At 36.5% G+C, this 27,032-nt stretch overlaps 2 protein-coding genes across 2 annotated transcripts; one reads left to right on the forward strand and one right to left on the reverse strand.

Annotated features, from left to right (window-relative positions):
• The first annotated feature begins 990 nt into the window (after positions 1 to 990).
• On the forward strand, positions 991 to 3,055 carry TMEM276 (transmembrane protein 276). Its single transcript, XM_085053777.1, has 2 exons — positions 991 to 1,161; positions 2,129 to 3,055. Exons 1-2 carry the CDS (start codon positions 1,084 to 1,086, stop codon positions 2,585 to 2,587), a joined length of 537 nt encoding a protein of 178 aa, XP_084909903.1. The 5' UTR covers positions 991 to 1,083; the 3' UTR covers positions 2,588 to 3,055.
• A 5,549-nt stretch (positions 3,056 to 8,604) lies between these two features.
• THUMPD2 (THUMP domain 2 tRNA and snRNA guanosine methyltransferase) lies at positions 8,605 to 25,802 on the reverse strand. The gene is made up of 10 exons (XM_085053778.1): positions 25,667 to 25,802; positions 24,015 to 24,147; positions 21,639 to 22,015; positions 20,424 to 20,501; positions 19,458 to 19,510; positions 19,072 to 19,159; positions 15,821 to 15,892; positions 15,011 to 15,125; positions 11,970 to 12,084; positions 8,605 to 8,943 (listed from the first exon to the last, which is right to left on the reverse strand). The coding sequence occupies exons 1-10, from the start codon at positions 25,763 to 25,765 to the stop codon at positions 8,661 to 8,663; spliced, it is 1,413 nt and encodes a 470-aa protein (XP_084909904.1). The 5' UTR covers positions 25,766 to 25,802; the 3' UTR covers positions 8,605 to 8,660.
• Positions 25,803 to 27,032: the final 1,230 nt, after the last annotated feature.

The raw sequence follows: 27,032 nt of genomic DNA on the forward strand, positions 1-27,032 counted from the left end.
TGGGATGGGATTTGGGATTGGGATTTGGGATGGGAAAGTGGTGTGGAGTCGAATGAGATGGAATTTGGGATGGGATTTGGGATGGGATTTGGGATGGGATGCAGTGGAGTGGGTTGAGATGGAATGGGATGGGATTGGGATTGGGATTGGGATTGGGATCAGGTGGGATGGGATGGGGACTGGGAATATGCGGGTTTGGGATGTGACTGCACACCTGGGCACATCTGGGCAAATCCATACACACCTGGGCACATCTGGGCACTCCTGTGCAAACCCATGCACACCTGGGCACACCTGGGCACACCTGGACAGGGCCATACACACCTGTGCACATCTGGGCAAATCCATACACACCTGTGCACATCTGGACACACCTGTGCAAACCCTGTACACACCTGGACACACCTGGACACACCTGAGCACACCTGTGCACATCTGGACACGTCCACACACACCCCTCACCCCTTCGCACGCCCGCCCACCCCATAACCACTCCCAGCATCCCATCCGCGGCCCCAATTAACCCTAATTAACCCCAATTAACCCCGCCCGTGCCGTAACCATCCGCTCCGTTAGCCCCGCCCACACAAACCACACCCACTCCCTCAAACCACGCCCACAGTCCATCCGCTCCGCCCTTAGCCCCGCCCACCGCGCTAAACCACGCCCACACCGGAAATGCAAACGCTCATCATCAGCCATGCCCATATATGGCTCTTTAGCCCCGCCCACCATGTTCCTCAGCCAATCGCCGCTATCGGCCACGCCCATCGCCCCGCCCCCTCCTCCCCGGCCGCTGCCGGAACTGTCGGTACCGGAGGGACACGGGGACAGGGGGGACAGGAGGAACAGGGGGGGCTTGGGGACATCGGGGTGGGCTTGGGGACACGCGGAGGGCTTGGGGACATGCGGAGGGCTTGGGGACATCGGCGGGGACACGGGGATGGAGGGGACACCGGGAAATGGAGGGAAACCAGGACACGCCGGAGGGGGACATCGGGAAAGGAGGGGGACACGGGGGAGGTGACACTGGGGGTGGGGACACTCTGACCCCCGTTGTCCCCGCAGGGTCACCCCCCCGCCATGGGTGTCGCTGGGGGGACAGTGGCGCAGGCGCTGCTCTGTGCCATCAGCCTGGGCTGTGCCCACCGCGCCCGCCAGGTGGGACTTTGGGGACATTGGGGACATCAGGGGACATCGGGGGACAGGGAGGGACAGCGGGTGGGGTGGGGGGACAGGGGGGACAGTGGGGGGACCGAGGGGGGGGTGGCACCCACAGCTGGACAGGAGACTGGCGCTGGGGTGGTCTTGTGTCACCTCTGCAGTCCCGTGTCACCCATCTGGTCCCATGTCACACTGCCAGTCCTGTGTCACTCATCCCATCCCATGTCACCTGTCCCATCTCATGTCCCCTGTCCATACGCATGACACCAACCCATTCCCATGTCACCTGTCCAGTCCCATATCACATGTCCCATTCCATGTCACCTGTCCTGTCCCATGTCCCCTAACCAGTCCCATGCCACCTGTCCCATCCCATGTCACCTTTCCCACCCCATGTCAAATGTCCAGTCCCATGCCACCAACCCATTCCCATGTCACCTGTCCAGTCCTGTATCCCCTGTCCAGTCCCATCTCACCTGTCCCATTCCACGTCACCTGTCCTGTCCCATGCCATGCCATGCCATGCCACCCATCCCATCCTGTGTCACCCACCCCATCCCATGTCACCTGTCCAGTCCCTTATCCCATCCAGTCCCATGTCACCTGTCCTATCCCATGTCCCCTATCCAGTCCCACGCCACCAACCCATTCCCATGTCACCTGTCCTGTCCCATGTCACCTGTGCAGTCCCATGTCACACTGCCAGTCCTGTGTCACTTATCCCATCCCATGTCCCCTATCCAGTCTCACATCACCTGTCCCATCCCATGTCACCTGTCCAGTCCCACGTCACCTGTCCTGTCCTGTGCCCCCTATGCAGTCCCATGCCACCAACCCATTCCCATGTCACCTGTCCCATCCCATGTCACCTGTCCTGTCCTGTATCCCCTGTCCCATCCCATGCCACCTGTCCACTCCCACGCCACCCCCAGCCCCCCTGACCCCTCCCCTGTCCCCTCCCCAGGTGACAGGTGGCCCAGCCGCTGGCTTCCTCCTGCAGGCCCTGGCGGCCGCCAGCGACGCCCTGTCCCCGCTGTGGCCCGGTGACGTCCCCAAGGACCCCCTGCCACCCTCCTGGATCTCCTCCATGCTGGCCCAACCCTTGGTGGCCTTCGGCTTCCACCGCCTCAGCGGGGACAGAGCCACGGCCAACCTGCTGCTGGCCACGGTGACCTTGGTGGCCCCGGTGGCCGCAGGGCTGCCGGCCGAGGGTCGGGCGCTGGCCGGCCGCGCTGTCACCGTGCTGACGGCCGGCTCGGTGCTGGCGCTGGCCGCGCTCACCGCCAACGTCACCGGGGTGGTGGCGGCGGCGCTGATGGCCGCCGGGGAGGTGGTGGCACCGTGGGGTGTCCCCTGGGTGAGGGTGGCAGCCAGCCTGGCGCTGCTGAGGGCATTGCGGGAGCAGAGGCTGGGGTTGGAGTGACCGGTGGGACCAGGATGGTGACACTGATGTGGTGGCACTGGTGACACTGGTGGCACATCTGTCACAGCACGCTGAAGGTCCCTGCTGGGTTTGGGATCGCAGAAACCTCACCTGGAAATTTCAGGATCCATTTTTTTGGGTGAAGAAGGTGTGGAAACCACAATTCTCACCAATTTTTCTGCTTGGAAACCCAAAATTCTTCCCCTCCTGAATGAATATTCAGAATTTCCAACCAGCAAACCTCAGTAGAAATAACCAATAATTGCTTCTGGGGTAAGAATATCGAAATTATTAACCATCAAACCCAATTTAAATTTAAAATTTCAATTCTTTTCCTGTGGAAAAGGATTTATGTAACGAAGATTTAGCGGGAAAAATGTGGAAAAAGGGTTTTGTGGGTTGAGAGGAACATTTTTTCAGAGTTGTTTTTCCCCCTGAATAAAAAAATTTCTGTTTATTCACAGCGAACTGGTGTTGGATACATTTTGTCCCGTTTGGTGACAATGACAGGAATTCTGCCGAAGTGCTCCTTGCCGGGAGGTGCCCTGAGTGCTCTCGTGGCGGTTAATTAGCGAGAGTGCAATTAGTGCTTAATGAGCTCCTGCCCGACGCTGCGCTGCCGAGAGGCACCGAGTTCGGCCGGACCGAGCCGAGTTCAGCCGAATTTACCCGAGTTTATCCGAAACTTGCCAAATCTAACCGAATTTAGCCAAATTTACCCGAGTTCAGCCGGACTGAGCCGAGTTTAGCCGAACCTACCCGAGTTCAGCCGAATTTACCCGAGTTTAGCTGAACCCAGATGAGCTCAGCCGAATCTAGCCGATTTCAGTAGAATCTACCCGAGTTCAGCCGAATCTAGCCGAGTTTAGCCGAACCAACCCGAGGTTAGCCAAATTTACCCGAGTTTAGCCGAACCCAGCCGAGCTGACCCGAATCGAGCCGAGTTCATCCGAATCTAGCCGAGCTGACCCGAATCCAGCCGAGTTCAGCCGATTTTACCCGAGTTTATCCGAACCCAGCCGATTTCAGCCGAACCCGGACGAGTTTAGCCAAAGCTTGCCGAATCTAGCAGAGTTTAGCCGAATCTAGCAGAGTTTAGCCGAATCTACCCGAGTTTAGCCGAACCGAGCCGATTTCATCCGAATCTAGCCGAGTTCACCCGAATCCAGACGAGTTCAGCCGAATCTAGCCGAGTTTAGCCGAATTTACCCGAGTTTAACCAAACCCAGCCGAGTTTATCCGAACCGAGCCGATTTCAGCTCAATCTAGCCAAGTTTAGCCGATCCTACCCGAGTTCAGCCGAACCCAGCCGAGTTCAGCCGAACCCAGCCGAATATAGCCGAATTTACCCGAGTTTAACCAAACCCAGCCGATTTCAGCTGAATCTAGCCGAGTTTAGCCGAGCCCAGCCGAGCTCAGCCGAATCTAACCGAGTTGACCCGAATCCAGCCGAGCTCAGCCGAACTTACCTGAGTTTAGCTGAACCCAACCAAGTTTAGCCGAATTTACCCGAGCCCAGCCGAACCAAGCCGAGCTCAGCCGAACCCGGACGAGTCTGTCCGAACCTAACCGAGTTTAGCCGAATATTGTCGACTCTAGGCGAGTTTAGCCAAACTTTGCCGAGTTTAGCCGAATCTAGCCGAGCTGACCCGAATCTAGCCGAGTTCAGCCGAACCCAGCCGAACCTACCCGAGTTTATCCGAACCCAGCCGAACCGAAAACCAGCCGAATTTCTCTTCCCTGCCGCATAAAATCTCAAGGATTCTGCCGAATTCCGCCACACGACCGAAAACGGCGGCAAAATCTCCTCACGGAGTTAATTTACCACCTCGGAACCATCCCGAAAGGCAAAGACGCTGACAGGAGATCGGCAATAGTATTTATTTTCTTCCAACACTCCTCGGTGGCTCTCTTAAAAAAAAATACACTGATTTTTGAACATTCCCACAGCGTTCCCGACCTCCAAAACCGCCGGGATTGCTGCGGCAAGCGCTCCTTGCCGGGAGCTGCCCTCACGACCGTTAATTAGCCGTTAATTAATTAAGAAGTGCCTAATGAACTCCTCCCCGAGCGTGTGGGAAACGCCGCTCGCGAAGAAGGAGCTCCGGTGAGGGTTATTTTGTGGATATTTTGTGTTTTCAGGCCATTCCCGGGCCGGGGAGGTGTTGAGGGACGGGAGATCGCTCCGGTACCGGCGGGTCCTCGTCGTGAGGGCGGCCGGGACAGAGCTGTCCGCGCCGCTGCCTGTCGCTGCCTGCCCGCCTCACGCCGCTGCCCGCCCGGTTCTCGCCCGCCTGCCGTCAATCCTCAGCGCCGCTGATCCAACCATCGCTATCCCCACACCGGGAAACGCGGCGGGAAATCGCGCTGAAAAGCGCGGCGTCGGGGTGGAGTCAGGCAGCTGAATGGACGCCTCTCTGAGGGGAGGGGTCCTTTCTGAGGGGCGGGGGCGCCATATTTGGAAGGTCAAATTAAGCTCATGCCGGGCGCCATGTTTGGTGTGGCAGCCGGTGACTCCCGCCCGGCGCCGCCATGTTGGGTGCTGACCGGAGCCACTCCAGGCCGCGCCGTTATCTTCGGTTCGCTCGGTAAAACGGCACCGAGCCTTAGCAAGGCGGCTGTTCCCCGGCTCTGCTCTCCCTCCATCCGTGTCTCCACACCGGAAAGCGCCGCGCAGTTCATGCCGCAAGCGCGGGGTGTGGCTCGGGCTCAGGCAGGCGGGAAGACACCTTTCTGAGGAGGGAGGTCCTGCAGAGGCGTCCCGAAAAGCGCATGCGTGCTCGGTCGCCATCTTGGGAAGGTCAGAGTCGCTGGCGCCTGAGCCGCCATCTTGAGTGTGGCGTTCCCATAGAGCGGCTGCAGTGCTTCGGTTTCACCACCAGATGGCAGCAGGAAGTGTCGGAGTGTTAAATGAGGGAAAAACTCAGAATCTTCTAATATTCTATTCTATTCTATTCTATTCTATTCTGTTCCGTTCTATTCTATTCCATTCTATTCCATTCTATTCTATTCTATTCTATTCTATTCTATTCTATTCTATTCCATTCCATTTCATTTCTAATTCTGTTCTAGCCTATTCTATCCTATTCTATTCCATTCAATTTCTATTCCATTCCATTCTATTCCATTCTATTCTATTCCATTCTATTCTATTCTATTCTATTCTATTCTATTCTATTCCATTCTATTCTATTCCATTCTATTCTATTCTATTCTATCCTATTCCATTCCATTTATATTCTAATTCTATTCCATTCCATTCTATTCTATTCCATTCCATTCCATTCTAATTCATTCTATTCCATTTCTATTCCATTCTATTCCATTCTATTCTATTCTATTCTATTCTATTCTATTCCGTTCTGTTCTGTTCTAATTCATTCTAGTGTATTCTATTGTATTCTATTCCATTTCAATTCTATTCTAATTCGTTCCATTCCATTCCTTTTCTATTCTATTCTATTCCATTTCTGTTCTATTCTATTCCATTCCATTCCATTCCATTCCATTCCATTCCATTCCGTTCTATTCTGTTCCATTCTATCCTATTCCATTCTATTCTATTCCATTCCATTCCATTTCTATTTTATTCTAATTCATTCTATTCCATTCCATTTCTATTACAATTCTATTCTATTCCAATTCTATTCTATTCTAATTCTATTCTATTCTATTCTATTCTAATTTTAATTCATTCTATTCCATTCCATTTCTATTCTATTCCAATTCTATTCTATTCCAATTCTCTTCTATTCCATTCCATTCCATTCCATTCTATTCTAATTCATTCTATTCCTATTCTATTCTATTCTATTCTATTCTATTCTATTCTATTCTATTCCATTCTATTCTAATTCATTCTATTCCATTTCTATTCCATTCTATTCTATTCTAGTCTATTCTATTCCATTCCATTCCATTCTATTCTAATTCATTCTATTCCATTTCTATTATATTCTATTGCATTCCATTCTATTCCATTCTATTCTATTCCATTCCATTCTATTTCTATTTTTATTTCTATTTCCTTCACAGAGGTCCTATTTTTGAGCCATTTATTCTTTAATTGATAGATATAAAAGTTGCATTTGCATTTTAAAACCCTTTATATCTGTATTTATATCTATAGAATGTCTATAGAGATGTAACTGTATTTATCTATATATCTGTATTTATATCTTTATTTATATCTGTATTTATATCTTTATTTATATCTGTATTTATATCTGTATTTATATCTATATGTCTGTATAGATATAACTGTATTTATAACTATATTTGTTTTCCTCCACCTAAGAACAATGAGAAAATGAGTAAAAATAAATTTGATTTTCCTGAAATATTTTATTTTTTGGCCACAGAAATCATCCTCCCACAGCCTGGCTGTGCAGAGAGAATAATTCTGTAAAATATGGATTTTATCAGATGATTATTTATATTTTTATGTATTTTTATATATAAAAATGATCTATAAAAATTTGAAATTTGTGTTTTCTGAGAGAATAATTCCAAATCCAAATCCAAATATGGATTTTATCAGATTTTTCAGATATTTTATACAATCAAATGAGGAAAAATAACTTTAATTCCCTTTTTCTAGTGCCAAACCTGAATAAATTGATATAAAAATGATCTATAAAAAATTTGAAATTTGTGTTTTCTGAGAGAATAATTCCATCAAATATGGATTTTATCAGATTTTTCAGGTATTTTATACAATCAAATGAGGAAAAATCGGGAAAAAAATTAATTCTCTTTTTCTAGTGCAAAACCTGAATAAATTTACATAAAAATGATCTATAAAAAATTTGAAATTTGTGTTTTCTGAGAGAATAATTCCAAATCCAAATCCAAATATGGATTTTATCAGATTTTTCAGATATTTTATACAATCAAATGAGGAAAAATGGGGGAAAAAAAACTTTAATTCCCTTTTTCTAGTGCAAAACCTGAATAAATTGATATAAAAATGATCTATAAAAAATTTGAAATTTGTGTTTTCTGAGAGAATAATTCTATCAAATATGGATTTTATCAGATTTTTCAGGTCTTTCATACAACTAAAAGAGGAAAAATTGGGGGAAAAAAACTTTAATTCCCTTTTTCTAGCGCCAAACCTGAATAAATTTATATAAAAATGATCTATAAAAAATTTGAAATTTGTGTTTTCTGAGAGAATAATTCCAAATCCAAATCTAAATATGGATTTTCTCAGATTTTTCAGGTTATTTTATACAATTAAAAGAGGAAAAATAACTCAGAAAAAAACCTTTAATTCCCTTTTTCTAGTGCCAAACCTGAATAAATTGATATAAAAATGATCCATAAAAAATTTGAAATTTGTGTTTTCTGAGAGAATAATTCCAAATCCAAATCCAAATATGGATTTTATCAGATTTTTTCAGGTATTTTATACAACTAAAAGAGGAAAAATGGGGGAAAAAAAACTTTAATTTCCTTTTTCTAGCGCCAAACCTGAATAAATTGATATAAAAATGATCTATAAAAAATTTGAAATTTGTGTTTTCTGAGAGAATAATTCCATCAAATATGGATTTTATCAGATTTTTCAGGTCTTTTATACAACCAAAAGAGGAAAAAAAACTTTAATTTCCTTTTTCTAGTGCAAAACCTGAATAAATTTATATAAAAATGATACATAAAAAGTTTGAAATTTGTGTTTTCTGAGAGAATAATTCCAAATCCAAATCCAAATATGGATTTTATCAGATTTTTCAGATATTTTATACAATTAAAAGAGGAAAAATAACTCGGAAAAAAAACTTTAATTCCCTTTTTCTAGCGCCAAACCTGAATAAATTTACATAAAAATGATCTATAAAAAATTTGAAATTTGTGTTTTCTGAGAGAATAATTCCATCAAATATGGATTTTATCAGATTTTTCAGGTTATTTTATACAATCAAAAGAGGAAAAATTGGGGAAAAAAAAACTTTAATTCCCTTTTTCTAGCGCAAAAACTGAATAAATTTCTATAAAAATAATACATAAAAAATTTTAAATTTGTGTTTTTCTAACATTTCCACCCAGTCAGGTTGAAATATTTCAGGATTTAAGTTCCTTTCAGCTCCCAATTCCCATCAGGAGGAGAAATTTTCCTGAATTTATGGATGAAAGCATCAGTTTTGCCCAGGCTGACCCCAAAAACACCTTCTGGCACCAAAAATCTGAAGGATTTTTCACCACCGTTGGTCCAAGAGGAGGAATTTCCATTTTTCAGGGTTTTTTTGGGATCTGGAGAATCATTTCCAGTAGAATTTTTGGGGAAATGATTGAGGAGTTGGTGGAGATTGTGGTTGAGCAGCAGGATGAGAGTTCCTCCGACGCGGAGCAGGCTGGGGAAAAATCAGAGGGAAAATTAGAGGAGAAAAAAATTCAGAGGGAAAAATCAGGGAAAAAATCACATGGAAAAAAAATAAGGGGAAAAATCACAGGGAAAAAGTTCAGAGGGAAAAATCAGACGGAAAAATGACAGGGAAAAAATCAGAGGGAAAAAAAGAGGGAAAAATCACAGGGGAAAGAAAATCAGGGGAAAAATCAGAGGGAAAATCACAGGGGAAAAATCACAGGAAAAATCAGAGGGAAAAAATCAGAGGGAAAAGAATTCAGAGGGGAAAAAAAGGGAAAAATCAGAGAGAAAAATCAGAGGGAAAAATTTAGAGGGAAAATTCAGAGGGGAAATCAGAGAGGAAAATCAGAGGGAAAAAAAATGAGAGGGAAAATCACAAGGAAAATCACAGGGAAAAAAATTCAGAGGGAAAAATCAGAGGGAAAAAATTCAGAGGGGAAAATCAGAGGGAAAAATCAGAGGGAAAAAAAATTAGAGGGAAAAATTCAGAGGGAAAAAATCAGAGGGGAAAAAAATTCAGAGGGAAAAAAATTAGAGGGAAAAATCAGAGGGGAAAAAAATCAGAAAAATCAGAGGGAAAAATCACAGGGAAAAATCACAGGGAAAAATCAGAGGGGAAAATCAGAGGGAAAAAAAATTCAGAGGGGAAAATCAGAGGGAAAATCAGAGGGGAAATCAGAGGGGAAATCAGAGGGGAAAAATCAGATGGGAAAATCAGAAGGGAAAAAAATCAGAGGGAAAAAAATTCACAGGGAAAAATCAGAGGAAAAAAATAAAAGGGAAAAATCAGAGGGAAAAATCCACAGGGAAGAATCAGAGGGAAAAAATTAGAGGGAAAAATCAGAGGGAAAAAGCAGGGAAAAATCACAGGAAAAATCACAGGGAAAAAAATCAGAGGGAAAAAAATTAGAGGGAAAAATAAAAGGAAAAAAATCAGAGGGAAAATCAGAGGGAAAAATTAGATGGAAAAATCAAAGGGAAAAATCAGAGGAAAAAAATAAAAGGGAAAATCAGAGGGGAAAATCACAGGGAAGAAATAACAGGGAAAAATTAGAGGGAAAAAAAAATAGAGGGAAAAAATCAGAGGGAAAAATCAGAGAGAAAAAACACAGGGAAAAAATAAAAGGGAAAAATCAGAGGGAAAAATTCAGAGGGAAAAAAAATAGAGGGAAAAATTTAGAGGGAAAAATTCAGAGGGAAAAAAAATTCAGAGCGGAAAATCAGAGAGAAAAAATAAAAGAGAAAAATCAGAGGGAAAATCACAAGGAAAATCAGAGGAAAAAAAATTCAGAGGGAAAAATCAGAGGGAAAAATCAGAGGGGAAAAAAATCAGAAAAATCAGAGGGGAAAATCAGAGGGAAAAAGTCACAGGGAAAAATCAGAGGGGAAAATCACAGGGAAAAATCACAGGGAAAAATTCAGAGGGAAAAATCATAGGGAAAAATCACAGGGAAGAATCACAGGGGAAAAAAATCAGAAGGAAAAATCAGAGGGGAAAAATATCACAGGGAAAAAAATCACAAGGAAAATCACAGGGGAAAATCAGAGGGAAAAATCAGAGGGAAAAATCCACAGGAAAAAATCACAGGGGAAAATTCAGAGGGAAAATTCAGAGGGAAAATTCAGAGCAAAAAAAAATCAGAGGGAAAATCAGACGGGAAAAATCAGAGGGAAAAAAATTAGAGGGAAAAGTCAGAAAAAATCAGAGGGAAAAATTTAGAGGGGAAAATTCAGTGGGGAAATCAGAGGGAAATTCAGAGGGAAAAAAAATTAGAGAGAAAATATCAGGGAAAAAAATCAGAGGAAAAATTAGAGGGAAAAACCAGAGGGAAAAAAAATCAGAGGGAAAAATTCAGAGGGAAAAATCAGGGAAAAAAATCAGAGGGGAAAATCAGAGGGAAAAAAGTTAGAGGGAAAAATTCAGAGGGAAAATCAAAGGAAAAATCAGAGGGGAAAATCATGGAAAATTCAGAGGGAAAAATCACAGAAAAAAAATCAGAGGGAAAAAAATTCAGAAGGAAAATCAGAGGGGAAAAATCACAAGGAAAAATCACAAGAAAAAAATCAGAGGGAAAAATATCACAAGGAAAAATCAGAGGGAAAAAAATTCAGAGGGAAAAATCAGAAAAAATCAGAGAGAAAAATCACAAAATCTCTCCAGAACATATTTTGTAAACTCAACTCTAAGCCTCATTTAAGAAGAAATTCTTTAAAATAGAGAAATTATTTATTAAGTTTCTTCTGGAGAAATTCTTCTTCTCTGAAGGACTGAGAACCTCAAATCCTTAGGGAATTCAGTCAAATTAATTAATTTTTACTCATTAAGTAATTAGTTTTATTAATTTATTCCTACCTCACAATTTAGAATTTAGCCACATTAGAAGTTAAAAGTTCCATAAAGGGAATTTTTGAGTGGGAATTGGTTGAAATGATTAATTTCAATATTTATTTAATACTTGGATTAAATATTGAAATATTTATTAATTTAACTAGTAATATAATAAATTAATTATTAATATCATTAATGTAAATTTAAATATTTATTAAGTATTAAATTATGTTTTTAAAGCGGAATGGTAGTGAAGGATTTGTGTTGAAAGTGGATTTTGTGTGATTTTTGTCTTTTTTTGTGTTGTGATGTTAATGTGGATTTGACAAAAAAACTTTTTAAAAATTTTTTTTCTGTTCAGTTTAGTTGTTCTTTTGGGTTTTTTTGGATGTTTGAAGTGAAAATTGTATATTAAATGTGGATTTTAATGCTTTTTATTTCACCATCACGCCTTGCAAAGAGGATTTCTGAGCCATTTCCACTCAAAGCTCTCAAGACAAAAAATAAAATTCTGAAGGAGAAATCAAAAATTCAGATTTCCACAGGTTAAATTATAGAATAAATCAATGAAATTTTGGGTTGGAATCAAGGAAATCTGGAGGTGATTGAATTTCCATTTCCATCCAAATCCCAAATTTGGGAAAATTTTAAATTTTAAATTTGAAATTTGAAGTTTCACCCACCTCTGCATGTCCTGGAGGATGTCTGGCAGTTGGTTGTCGTTTGTGATTTTGAATTTTTTCCCAAAAGGAAGGTCTGAAATGATGCTGTCGAAGGTCTCGGGAGAAAATGGTAAAGCTGGAGAGAAAAGGAGATTTTTGGTTTTGAAAAATGGGGAAAATACGGAAAAAATGGAAAATGTGGAAAATACGGAAAATGCGGAAAATGCGGAAAATGCGGAAAATGCGGAAAATACAGAAAATAAAGAAAAATACAGAAAATATGGAAATTACAGAAAAAGACAGGAAATCCAGAAAAATCCCGAAAAATAGAGGGGAAAAAATCTAGAAAATACAGAAAATGAATATGGAAAATACAGAAAAATAGAGAAAATATGGAAAATACAGAAAATACGGAAAATACGGAAAAATACAGAAAAATAGAGAAAATACAGAAAAATACAGGAAGATACAGAAAATACAAAAAATACAGAAAATACAGAAAATACGGAAAATACAGAAAATATGGGAAAATGGAAGATATGGAAAATACAGAAAATACAGAAAAATACAGAAAATACAGAAAAATACAGGAAGATATAGAAAAATATGGAAAATACGGAAAAATACAGAAAAACACAGAAAATATGGAAAATACGGAAAAATACAGAAAAATACAGAAAAATATGGAAAATACAGAAAAATACGGAAAATACAGAAAATACAGAAATTACAGAAAATACGGAAAAAGCGAGAAAAATGCAAAAAATACAGAAAAATGCAGAAAATGCAGAAAATACGGAAAATACAGAAAATAAGGAAAATACAGAAAATAAGGAAAATACAGGAAATACAGAAAAATACGGAAAGTACAGAAAATACGGAAAATACGGAAAATACAGGAAAATACAGAAAATACGGAAAATGCAGAAAATACAGGAAAATACAGAAAATATGGAAAAATACGGAAAATAAGGAAAATACAGAAAAATACGAAAAATACAGAAAATACACAAAATACAGAAAAATTCAGAAAAATTCAGAAAATACAGAAAATACAGAGAAATACAGGAAAATACGGAAAAAATACATAAAAATACGGAAAATACAGAAAATACAGAAAAATACAGGAAGATGCATAAAAATACGGAAAATACAGAAAATACAGGAAAATACAGAAAATACAGAAAAATATGGAAAGATACGGAAAATACGGAAAATACAGAAAAATACAGAAAAACACAGAAAAATACAGAAAAATACAGAAAATACGGAAAATACAGAAACTACGGAAAATACGGAAAAATATAGAAAAATGCAGAAAAAGCAGAAAAATACAGGAAAATACAGAAAAATACAGAAAAATGCAGAAAAATGCAGAAAATACAGAAAAATACAAAAAATACAGAAAAATACAGAAAAATACAGAAAAATACAGAAAATAAAGAAAATATGGAAAAATTCAGAAAATACAGGAAATACAGAAAAATACGGAAAGTACAGAAAATATGGAAAATACAGAAAAATACGGAAAACACGGAAAAATACAGGAAGATACAGAAAAATATAGAAAACATGGAAAATACAGAAAAATACAGAAAATACGGAAAAATCGAGAAAAATGCAAAAAATACAGAAAAATGCAGAAAATGCAGAAAATACGGAAAATACAGAAAATAAGGAAAATACAGGAAATACAGAAAATACGGAAAGTACAGAAAATACGGAAAGTACAGGAAAATACGGAAAAATACGGAAAAAACAGAAAATACAGAAAAATACAGAAAATACAGGAAAATATGGAAAATACAGGAAAACAGAAGAATACAGAAAATACAGAAAATATGGAAAAACAGAAAATATGGAAAATACTGAAAAATACAGAAAAATACGGAAAAATACGGAAAAAATACAGAAAAATACAGAAAATACGGAAAATGTGAAAAATACAGAAAAATACAGAAAAATACAGAAAAATACAGAAAATACGGAAAATACAGAAGAATCCAGAAAAATATGGAAAATCCAGAAAACCACAGAAAAATACAGAAAATAATACAGAAAAATACAGAAAAATACAAAAACTTGGTTTAGTTTGCAGATTTCCTGCCCTTGATGATGTTTTCTGTTGTTTCCAGTCGTAGCAATTAATTAATTCCAAATTAATTGCTGCTTTTCAACCCAGAGAACTTCTTAAATCACGGAAATAATTCAGCAAAATGCAAAAGAATTGCTGAGTTTGTGAGCAGAAACGATTTTATCTGCAAATTAAATTGTATTTGTTCATTTTAGAAAAACCTGATTATTAATAAACCTGATTATTAATATTATTAATGAAGATTAATAATAATCTTCATTAATCTAAAAATCAAACTCAAACACAGCTTTTGAGGAAGAAATAAAGCTATATTTTTATTTTTAAAAAAAAAATTATAAAAAATTTTAATTTTTTTTTTTTTAATTTTTAAAATTTTTTTATAAAAAATTTACCAGAATGGTAAGAAATAAATACTTTGAGGTAAAAAAAAAAAATATTCACATTTCACCACTCATGTTTAGAGAAAACCAGCTTGAATTTAATTTAGGGATAATTGAACTTCATGCTTTGAGCTCCAGAATAAAGTCATGAAATTATTACTTTCTTGTGAATTAAGACCAAACAGATTCCAGATATCATAATTTAAAATATTTTTAATGCAAAATAATGAACAATTCAGCTGAGCTCAGTGAGTTCTCAGCATGACTCACCTGGTAAATTTAAAAAAAATTTTTAAAAAAAGTAAATTTAAGTTCATTTTATTTGGATTTTTCCTGGTTGTGTTGCAGAAAACCACAAAAAACTCTCACGTGGTTCATATTCTTTGTACGGAAAATTCACATTTTTACCAGAAATGCTGGAAAATTACAGTTTTTATTGGTAAAATTGGAGTTAATTCCATTGGAGGAAGAAGAAATAAATATTCCTTCAGCAGCATTAAACACCACAGAGTGTTTTTTGTGTTTTTTGGGGATTTTTCCAATCCAAAAAATACAATAAAAAAATTTTAAAAATCCTACAGACATACCTTTCACAGAAGCTTGAAGTAATTCGATTTTCTCCATTAAACCTGCAGCTTTAATATTCTCATTTGCACCTTGTAATTGGGAATTATTGATATCAACACCCCAGTAAAAGGCTTCCTGCTCAGAGGGGAAAAAAGGAAATTTTGTTCACAACCAAATTGTTTATTTTATTCATTTTATAAATCTAAATTTGTAAAATAAATATTCCTGCTCAGAGGGAAAAAAGGAAATTTTGTTAACACCAAATTGTTTATTTTATTCATTTTATAAATCTAAATTTGTAAAATAAATTGATTTTATAGATCAGAACTGCCTTGCTGCAAATTTTTATCATTTTATAAATATAAATTTGTAAAATAAATATTCCTGTTCAGAGAGAAAAAAGAAAATTTTGTGAACTCCCAGGTGATTTATTTTATTGATTTTATAAATCTAAATTTGTAAAATAAATATTCCTGTTCAAAGAGAAAAAAGAAATTTTGTTCACACCCAGGTGATTTATTTTATTAATTTTATAAATATAAATATAAATTTTATAAATATAAATTTATAAAATAAATATTCCTGTTCAGAGAGAAAAAAGAAAATTTTGTTAACACCAAATTATTTATTTTATTCATTTTATAAATCTAAATTTGTCAAATAAATTGATTTTATCAATCAGAACTGCTTTGCTGCAAATCTCTTTCAACAACTACCTAAAAGAATAGTTTGACTTCACTTTCCCACCAATAAATTTTGATTTAATTGGCAGAAAAAAACCAATTAAAAGCCCAATTAAGCTAATTTCCAGTTACTCCTGGGATACTCACAGGCCACTCCTTGGCAGCTTCCAGGAGAATTGTTCCTAATCCACACATGGGATCCAACACCAGGGCACCAGCCTGAAAAAAAATGTCAAAAAATTCAAAATAATTTAAAAAAAATTGCATCCCAAAGCTGCCAGAGGGATGGAAATATTCCCACTGAATATCTGAACCTGTGGGTTAAAATATCTTTAATATTTCAACCAGTGCAGGTGAAAAATAATTGCTGAAATTGCCAGGAATTGTTGTAATAATTGTATTATTAGTATAATTGTGTTATTATTAGTATAATTGTGTTATTATTAGTATAATTCTATTAGTATAATTGTATTATTATTAGTATAATTGTATTATTATTAGTATAATTGTATTATTATTGTTATAATTGTATTATTATTAGTATAATTGTATTATTATTAGTATAATTGTGTTATTATTAGTATAATTGTGTTATTATTAGTATAATTGTATTATTAGTATAATTGTGTTATTATTAGTATAATTGTATTATTATTAGTATAATTGTATTATTATTGTAATAATTGTATTATTATTAGTATAATTGTATTATTATTAGTATAATTGTGTTATTATTAGTATAATTGTGTTATTATTAGTATAATTGTGTTATTATTAGTATAATTGTGTTATTATTAGTATAATTGTGTTATTATTGTAATAATTGTATTATTATTAGTATAATTGTATTATTATTAGTATAATTGTATTATTATTAGTATAATTGTATTATTATTAGTATAATTGTATTATTATTGTTTTAATTGTATTATTATTAGTATAATTGTATTATTATTAGTATAATTGTGTTATTATTAGTATAATTGTATTATTATTAGTATTATAGTTTTCTATTAAATCCCTTGTAAAGGAATGGAGCAAAAATCACCAAAATCTTCATTACAGGCAGTGATGATGGATGATTTTTCCCTTTTTTCTATATATTTTTAACCTTTTTTTCTACTTTTCTGCATCCCAAGTTAAACAGATTCCTTTCCCAGTTCAAAACTTCCAGAGGGATGGAGATTTTCCCACTGAATATCTGAACCAGTGGGTTAAAATATCTTTAATATTTCAACCAGTGCAGGTGAAAAATAATTGCTGAAATTGCCAGGAATTGTTGTAATAATTGTATTATTATTAGTATAATTGTATTATTATTAGTATAATTGTGTTATTATTAGTATAATTGTGTTATTATTAGTATAATTGTGTTATTATTAGTATAATTGTATTATTATTAGTATAATTGTGTTATTATTAGTATAATTGTGTTATTATTAGTATAATTGTATTATTATTAGTATAATTGTATTATTATTAGTATAATTGTGTTATTATTAGTATAATTGTGTTATTATTAGTATAATTGTGTTATTATTAGTATAATTGTGTTATTATTAGTATAATTGTGTTATTATTGTAATAATTGTATTATTATTAGTATAATTGTATTATTATTAGTATAATTGTATTATTATTGGTATAATTGTATTATTATTAGTATAATTGTATTATTATTAGTATAATTGTGTTATTATTGTAATAATTGTATTATTATTAGTATAATTGTGTTATTATTAGTATAATTGTGTTATTATTGTAATAATTGTGTTATTATTAGTATAATTGTGTTATTATTAGTATAATTGTGTTATTATTAGTATAATTGTATTATTATTAGTAATAATTGTATTATTATTAGTATAATTGTATTATTATTAGTATAATTGTGTTATTAGTAGTATAATTGTATTATTAGTAGTATAATTGTGTTATTATTAGTATAATTGTATTATTATTAGTATAATTGTGTTATTATTAGTATAATTGTGTTATTATTGTAATAATTGTATTATTATTAGTATAATTGTATTATTATTAGTATTATAGTTTTCTATTAAATCCCTTGTAAAGGAATGGAGCAAAAATCATCAAAATCTTCATTACAGGCAGTGATGATGGATGATTTTTGCCTTTTTTTCTATATATTTGTACTTTTCCCTAGCTAAAAACTCCAAACATATTCCAAAATTCCAATCCCTGGAGGGGAAAAGGTCCAATCCTATCTCAATTCTTCCAGAGGGATGGAGATTTTACTGAATATCTGAAAGAAAATCTTCAATTTTCAACAAGTCCAGGTGAAAAAGCTGAAACTCCAAAGTTGTAATAATTGTATAAATTAGTATAATTGGTGTTATTATCAATTATGCTAATTTCCTAAAACTTATCCAACTGTATTTTGTGGCTATTCTTCCATAACTGCCCCTAGAACTCCAAAAAAATTCATTTTTTAAATTACCTCCCATGCTAAAAGTGATCTGGAATTTGATTTTTAGGCTGAAAAAAGCAGCAAAAGTGCATCAATCCCAGCTAAAAACTCCAAACAGATTCCAAAATTCCAAATCCCCTGGAGGGCAAAAGGTCCAATCCTATCTCAATTCTTCAAATTTGAGAAGAAAATCTTCAATTTTCATCAAGTCCAGCTAGTGCCAAAGGTGGAAATCTCCAAAGGAGGGAGAATTGTATAAATTTGTCCTCCTAATTGGTGCTTTTTATCAATTATCCTAATTTCCTAAATCCTATCCAAATCCTTAGTGGATATTCTACCATAACTACCCCTAGAACTCCAATAAAAATTCATTTTTGAATTACCTCCCATGCTAAAAATTATCTCAAATTTTATTTTTAGGCTGAAAAAAGCAACAAAAATGCATCAATCCCAGCTAAAAACTCCAAATATATTCCAAAATTCCAAATCCCTGGAGGGCAAAAGGTCCAATCCTATCTCAATTCTTCAAATTTGAGAAGAAAATCTTCAATTTTCATCAAGTCCAGCTAGTGCCAAAGGTGGAAAACTCCAAAGGATGGAGAATTGTATAAACTTGTCCTCCTAATTGGTGCTTTTTATCAATTATGCTAATTTCCTAAAATCTATCCAAATCTTTAGTGGATATTCTACCATAACTGCCCCTAGAATTCCAAAAAAATTCATTTTTAATTACCTCCCATGCTAAAAATGATCTGAAATTTTATTTTAAGGCTGAAAAAAGCAACAAAAATGCATCAAATCCATCCAGCTCTGAGGAAATTTTACACTGACTGCTGGCAGGTATCAGCACCAAACTAATCTGTGAAATTCCCTCGGATGAATGCAACCCAAAAAACCCCAAAAAACCCCAAAAAACCCCAAAAAACCCCAAAAAACCCAAAAAAGGGTTGATTTTTTATCCACTGACACTGATTTCAGCCAGAGATGCCATGGCCCAAGCGACCGTTGAGCGCAGTCCTGCTGTCCTGATGTAGTCTCTGTTTGCCAGGGGAAGCCTGCAGGCAGCAAAAAATAAATTAAAAAAAATAAATTTCAGTGAAAAAAACCAGTAGAATCACCCAGAAAAGCTGATCAAAGAATAAATGAATCTAGTGAGAGACAGAAAATAGAGTTTGTTTTTAATCATAATTCGCTGTAAGGTGAATTAAGCTGCAGGAAGATCACAAAACTAATTTGACCCAAAAAAATCAAACCAATAAAGAGAAATATTCATGATGGACAGGAAGATTTAGAAATTTTCACCAGAAAAAGTTCTGATTCTGCCAAGATAAATCAGGTGGGGAGAAAGTTTACCTGAATAAAGGAATTCCCACCACAGAGTGAATGTCATTCAGGTGGACAAAGATCTGAAAGAGGAAATAAAAATCAACATTTTAAAGTGTTAAATAACTTTAGCTCATTGAAACCAAACCCAGATGCTTCTAGAAACTTCTGATCTTAGTTTTTAAGAACAAAAATGCACATTATAAACAATTCATTGGAAGAAATCCCACTTGGATAATCTGAATGTCACTTTAGAGAGGAACTTATTTTTTTGTAGCACAGCATGGGAATTTTTAGTTATAAATCCATTTGCTCCAAGTGGGAGAATATGATTCACTATTGTATTAAATATATATTAAATATATATTTAATATATATTAAATATATTTAATATATATTTAATATATATACTTTATATATATAATATATATAAAATATATATAATATATATTTTATATATTATATATTTAATATACATTAAATATATTTAATATATATTAAATATATATTTTATATATATTAAATAATATATTAAATATATATATTCACCCAAATAAAGAAAAAAAAGTAATAATAATTTTATAAAAAACACCAAACAACAACAAAACAAACAAAAAAAACTAAACCAAACCAAACTAACAGTCCTCAGCACCTGAATAGTTTCACAAGAAAAATTACAGTTTCAGGTAATAATGTCAATTATTCCAAGTTTTCTTCCCCCAATTCACTGTTTTTTACATATTTTGGGGCTTGAGAAAATAAACTGTCCTTGAATTCCAAGCTTAGAGGAATTTTTTTCTCTAAAAATGCTGAGAAAAAGCAGCTTAGAATCCTATCTAGACTCCAAAATTATACACTAAAATTAAAGATGCACGAAAAATATAGAAGTTAAAATCCTCAAGGCATCAGGAAAAGGTGGGAAAAAGGAGAAGAGGACAAAAGAGAAGATGTCAGGGAAGATTCTGGAAGCATCAAGAGGCAGATGAGCAGCATCACCTCGAGGTCAGGATTCCTCAGATCCACATTCCACCCAAACTGCTTCACCAGTGTTACACCGATGGCTCTTCCAATCTCCTGCAGGAAAAAAAAGGGAATTAAAAAGCTCAGAAATGAGGAAAATGCAGATTGCAGGTTTGGGTGGACAAGCCTCAGAAATCCCTGGGGGAAAAGGAAGATTCAATGCCTGACAACTCACAGAATTCACACTCAACTGGAGCAAGAGAGGCTGAAATTCAAGTCACAACAAAATATTCACTTGAGTTGGACTTGATCCTTCCCACTCAGAATATTCTGTGATTGCCACCAGTTCAGAATCCTAAATCCTAAAATATTTCCCAACGGTTCTAAAGCAGATGGCCCAGGAGAAAACCCAGGAATGCACAATTACAACTCAATTTTTTCATTTTATCTAGAAAGTTCTGATTACCTTCAGATTATGAGAGTTCAAACACAGCAAACATTTAAGGGAAGCACAATTTTTTAAAGCACAAATTTAAGGAAAGACTCTTTTGTCCCACCTCACCAAGGGGAAAAAAAAATCTAGGAATAAAAATCTAAACTACTGTTACCTTCAAGTAAAAGAAACCTACAGAGAGGGGAAGGAGAGTGGATGGAATTTCAGATTTCTGAAGGTCTCTTTGCCACCATTCTTTTCCAAGGAAAAGAATTCTTCTCCAAGGAAAAGAAGCTCCATTTCTCCCAAAATTCATCCCAAGGCTGCATTGCTGAAGAATAAATTCTCCCCAATACCCAACCAGAGGCATCTGAAGCTGCAAATTCTGGTTTTTAGCCTTTTTTTTCTACACTGCCTGCCACAACTGAGAGGAGTTTGGCTCCTTTAAATAGCTGTAAACTTATTTAATCACTCCTCAGACACCTCAAAACTTATCTTTTTGCTCATCCTCAATAAAAGATATTGATTTGAAAAAAAATTAAGGGTGATAATGTGCAGAAATTAAAAACAGAATTTGTATTTTAAGGTGAATGCAGGTTAAGGGACTTGTGAGAAAATATAGGAAAAGCTTAGATCAATTGTTCAATTGTTCAATTATTCAATTGTTCAATTATTATCAATTCAATTATTATCAATTGTTCAATTATTCCAGAATTGAACAACACAGCTGAAACGACAAACTACAAATCTCTAAATAATTTTAAATTTTTTTTTAAACCTTTGGTAAATTCTTTGAGAACACAAAATCTTCAGCATACCTGTGGAGTCAGTATTTTGGCAATCGCTCCACTGCAACGACAAGACACCCTGAAAGTGAAGCTAAAATGATTTTTCACAGTCAGATTCTCTCCACTGCCTTTGGAAAGGAGTTCTGAGGAAATCTCACTCTCAGTCCAACACTCCTGATTGCTCATCCTCTCTGCAGCTTCCACCTGACATTCCTCAGCTTGTTCCATTTTCTGCTTTTTACTTGCAGTGTTTATATCTTCTTCTGATTTTCTCTTCACAGGCAAAGGGTTTTCTCCAGAATCTTTTTTCCCCTCATGTCCATGAAGCTTTCTCCAGACAGAGAGAATATCCAGCCAGTGTTTGGGTTCCCCAACCACAAGGCTTTTAATCTCATGCAGCATTTTCCCTAGAAGGATAAAAAAAAAAGCATTTTAGGGTTAAGTAGTTCAGCCTTGGTATTTCATCTCCCTACAGAGTGAGTGTGTTCAGATTTCATTCATGTGTGAATCCAGAAACCAGCAGCACAGCTTAAAATTTTAGAATTAGATTCAATTTGAGCCTCAAAGCTGAAGGTCATCACATATTAAAATTTTAGATCAAATTTGAGCCTCAAAGCTGAAGGTCATCTCCCAAATAAACACCCACCAGCAGGAGGCAGATAGCAATCCATCTGACTTGAAATTCAAATTCTCACATTGACAGACTTGATGACTCAAAAAGCTGAGACTCAGAAGGAATCTAAGTTTCTAATGAAACTAAGAATTTAATGAATCTAATGTACTAAACATTCAAGTGACACAGAATATAGGTCAGGATCCACTTTGCCTGACAGAAAATAAGACTTTTTGTTAAAATGAACACAAGAGATCCAGGACTGAACTTTGATTTTAGGGTTGGCTCTTTGTTCTTCTCTTTTTTGGGACCAGGCAGGGGGAGTGGGATCTCAATACCCACCAGAAGACACACAGCTTAGAATTTTAGATCAGATTTGATCCTCAAAGCTGAAGGTCATCTCCCAAATAAACACCCACCAGCAGGAGGCAGATAGCAATCCATCTAACTTGAAATTCTCATTTTAATATTGACAGAAAGGATGACTCAAGCAGCTGAGACTTAGAAGGAATCTAAGTTTCTAATGAAACTAAAAATCTAAGAATCTAATGTACTGAATATTCAAGTGACACAGGATATAGGTCTGGATCCACTTTGCCTAACAGAAAATAAGACTTTTTGTTAATGAAACTAAGAATCTAATGAATCTAATGTACTGAATATTCAAGTGACACAGGATATAGGTCAGGATCCACTTTGCCTAACAGAAAATAAGATTTACTGTTAAAACCAACACAAGAGATCCAGACCTGAACTTTAATTTTAGGGTTGGCTCTTTGTTCTTCTCTTTTTTGGGACCAGGCAGGGGGAGTGGGATCTCAATACCCACCAGAAAAAGCACAGCTTAAAATTTTAGATCAAATTTGAGCCTCAAAGCTGAAGGTCATCTCCCAAATAAACACCCACCAGCAGGAGGCAGATAGCAATCCATCTAACTTGAAATTCTCATTTTAACATTGACAGAGAGGATGACTCAAGCAGCTGAGACTTAGAAAGAATCTAAGTTTCTAATGAAACTAAGAATTTAATGAATCTAAGAATCTAATGAATCTAAGAACATAATGTACTGAATACTCAAGTGACACAGAATATAGGTCAGGATCCACTTTGCTTAACAGAAAATAAGATTTTCTGCTAAAATGAACACAAGAGATCCAGAGCTGAACTTTGGTTTTAGGGTTGGCTCTTTGTTCTTCTGTTTTTTGGGACCAGGCAGGAGTAGTGGGATCTCAATACCCACCAGAAGACACACAACTTAAAATTTTAGATCAAATTTGATCCTCAAAGCTGAAGGTCATCTCCCAAATAAACAACCACCAGCAGGAGGCAGATAGCAACCCATCTAACTTGAAATTCTCATTTTAATATTGACAGAGATGATGACTCAAGGAGGTGAAGCTTAGAAGGAATCTAAGTTTCTAATGAAACTAGAAACTTAGATTTCTAATGAAACTAAGAATTTAATGAATCTAAGAACATAATGTACTAAACATTCAAGTGACACAGGATATAGGTCAGGATCCACTTTGCCTAACAGAAAATAAGATTTACTATTAAAATGAACACAAGAGATCCAGAACTAAACTTTAATTTTAGGGTTGGCTCTTTGTTCTTCTCTTTTTTGGGACCAGGCAAGTCTCAAAAATACAAATAATACATTCAGTGCCGGCAGAACACAAGCTGGAATACAGCTATTAAAACCAATTTAAAAGCCCTTCTCAGATTAAAAAAAGTTGAAAACACAGCAAAATGAACACTTCAACTTTCACAACTAGGACTCAAATTGAATATACCTTTGTTCCTGGCCACTGGCAGCGCTCTGTGCTTCTTCACCCGCAGGAACAACCTCTCCCCCGACCTCAGCTGGCTCAGCTCGCCCAGCCCCGCCGCCGTGCTGAAGAACACCTTCCCCGAAATGCTCTCCACCTGACAGAGGGAAGAACAAATTTCACACCAAAACGGGAGGTTTGGGGTGAAAATCCCTCAGCCCCTGGCCAGAGCACAGCCCAATTCCCCGCCTGTTGGAGAAGATGAAATAAGAAAGCTTTATAATATAATTGCCGTTATGATTAGCTTTTTTTTCCCAGCAAAAAGATGCTGGAAAAGCTCTGAGTTACTGAACAACTAGAAGACAATATGTATATTGTCTTCATATATATGACTTTCCATGTAGATATAGATATAGATATAGATATAGATATATAGATATAGATATAGATATATATAGATATAGATATAGATATATAGATATAGATATAGATATAGATATATAGATATAGATATATAGATATATAGATATAGATATATAGATATAGATATAGATATAGATATAGATATAGATATATAGATATAGATATATAGATATAGATTAGATATAGATATAGATATAGATATAGATATAGATATAGATATAGATAGATATAGATAGCTGACTGAAGGTAATTCTGCTTCTTGATAGAAAAATACCCTCTGCTTAGGCAGGTCCAAAGGGCAGAGCAGACCCTGCCTGCCTGGTAGAGGTTCCAAAAAGCAGTTTTTTAAGGTTTAAAATATAACCCCATATGGTAATGGGATGATTCTTATAGGTTGTGTGTAAATGTTGTAGGGTTTGTAGCTTGTCTTAGATTGGTTAAAGAGAATTAGAATATTCAAAATATAACCCCGTGTGGTAATGGGATGATTCTTACAGGTTGTATGTAAATGTTGTAGGGTTTGATGCTTGTTCCGGATTGGTTAAAGAGAATTAGAATATTCAAAATATAATCCCGTGTGGTAATGGGATGATTCTTATAGGTTGTATGTAAATGTTGTAGGGTCTGCAGCTTGTCTTAGATTGGTTGAAGAGAATTAGAATATTCAAATTATAACCCCGTGTGGTAATGGGATGATGCTTATAGGTTGTATGTAAATGTTGTAGGGTTTATAGCTTGTCTTAGATTGGTTAAAGAGAGTTAGAATATTCAAAATATAACCCCGTGTGGTAATGGGATGATTCTTCTAGGTTGTGTGTAAATGTTGTAGGGTTTGCAGCTTGTCTACAAAAAAAAAACAAAAAAACCAATGTAAATGTTGTAGGGTTTATAGCTTGTTCTAGATTGGTTAAAGAGAATTAGAATATTCAAAATATAACCCTGTGTGGTAATGCGATGATTCTTATAGGTTGTGTGTAAACGTTATAGGGTCTTAGATCGGTTAAAGAGAATTAGAATATTCAACACAGAAGATGATTTATTGTATTATAAACGGCAAATCGCTCTCTCTTTTTGCCTCTCTCTCTCTTTTGCTTCTCTGACCTGCTTTGAGCTGCGTCTTGCAGCCTAGCAGGCTTCTCACCCCCACGCTCTGAAACCCAGCTTTAGACAGATCTTATTTCTATTTTATCCTCACCACCAAACCCCACAGAGTTCAATCCACCGGATGGTTCCCAGCTCCCATCGCCGCTCACCTCCGTAGCTCCGAGCCGTGTCTGCAGCTCCCGGGCGAGGAAAAGCTCCATTCCCCGGCCGGCCGTGCAGAAGAACCGCCCTGGTTCCGCCGAGGACATGTTGAGAGGCTGGGCTTGGGCGGTGATGCTTCCTCGGGGGCGGAGCGGCGGAAAAGGGGATTTAAAAGGGCTGAGTGTTTGTGGTGTTTGTTATGTTTGGTTTAATTTAGCTTTCGGGGTTAGCCTGTGCTGGTTGTGAGGATGAAGTGAAAGGAATTAGGGAGTGTATTTACAAATAAATGGCTGGTGAAGAGAGGAATTGAGTTTTTTTGGTATAACAGTATTAATGTTAATATGTATCGTGATAACAGGATCGATGTTACCTTACCTTACCTGGTGAGGTAACTTGGATACTGAGAGAGAAAAGGAACAATGGGTAGGATTTCCATAGGAATTTCCCTAATTTGACTTATTAAAGATTGTGTAATGAACTAAAAAAATAGAGATACAAGAAGAAAAGGGGAATGTGTACTGGGGGGATGTGTATTAATTAGTACCTCTCAAGTACTTCAGCCAATGGGGAAAGAGAGGGAAATTTGGCCAGAAATTAGGATAAAAGAGGCTGCATTCTCTAGCAATTTGAATTTCTCTAGAAATTAGAATTTCCCTAATTTGACTGACCCAAGTAATGAACTACAAGAACAGAGATACAAGGAGAAAAGAGGAAATGTGTATTGGGGGTGTCTGTATTAGGTGGGATGTATATTAATTAGTACCTCTCAAGTACCTCAGCCAATGGGGAAAGAGAGGGAAATTTGGCCAGAAATTAGGATAAAAGATAAAAAAATAAAAATTGCATCCTCTAGCAATCTGAGAGACCCCATGGGAAATGCCCATGACCTCTCCCTTTATTCATGAATAAAGTTACAGGACTTTTCTGTCTCCTTTTTGGACATTGAAAGGAATAAGGGAGTGTCTTTACAAACAAATGGTTTGTAAAGAGAGGAATTGAGTCTGCTGGTGAGATAAGTTTGATACTGAGAGAGAGAAGAAGCAATGGGTGAGATTTCCATAGGAATTTCCCTAATTTGACTTACTAAAGACTGTGTAATGAACTACAAGAACAGAGATACAAGAAGAAAAGGGGAATGTGTATTGGGGGGATGTATATTAATTAGTACTTCAGCCAATGGGGAAAGAGAGAGGGAAATTTGGCCAGAAATTAGGATAAAAGAGGCTGCATCCTCTAGAAATTTGAATTTCTCTAGAAATTAGAATTTCCCTAATTTGACTGACCCGAGTAATGAACTACAAGAACAGAGATACAAGGAGAAAAGAGGAAATGTGTATTGGGAGATGTATATTAATTAGTACCTCTCAAGTACTT

The sequence above is a fragment of the Lichenostomus cassidix genome, chromosome 2, assembly GCF_008360975.1.
Source record: "Lichenostomus cassidix isolate B80296 chromosome 2, HeHo_3.0, whole genome shotgun sequence".
In the NCBI taxonomy this organism is placed as follows: domain Eukaryota; kingdom Metazoa; phylum Chordata; class Aves; order Passeriformes; family Meliphagidae; genus Lichenostomus; species Lichenostomus cassidix.

What these genes read in the sequence shown, in the direction of transcription:
- TMEM276 (XM_085053777.1), top strand. Translation starts at nt 1,084, where the DNA reads ATGGGTGTCGCTGGGGGGACAGTGGCGCAGGCGCTGCTCTGTGCCATC. An exon ending in GTGCCCACCGCGCCCGCCAG is followed by an intron (nt 1,162 to 2,128) that starts GTGGGACTTTGG and finishes TCCCCTCCCCAG; the next exon opens with GTGACAGGTGGCCCAGCCGC.
- THUMPD2 (XM_085053778.1), bottom strand. Translation starts at nt 25,765, where the DNA reads ATGTCCTCGGCGGAACCAGGGCGGTTCTTCTGCACGGCCGGCCGGGGA. An exon ending in AAGCTGCCAAGGAGTGGCCT is followed by an intron (nt 15,126 to 15,820) that starts GTGAGTATCCCA and finishes CCCTCTGAGCAG; the next exon opens with GAAGCCTTTTACTGGGGTGT. An exon ending in ACTTCAAGCTTCTGTGAAAG is followed by an intron (nt 12,085 to 15,010) that starts GTATGTCTGTAG and finishes TTTTCTCTCCAG; the next exon opens with CTTTACCATTTTCTCCCGAG.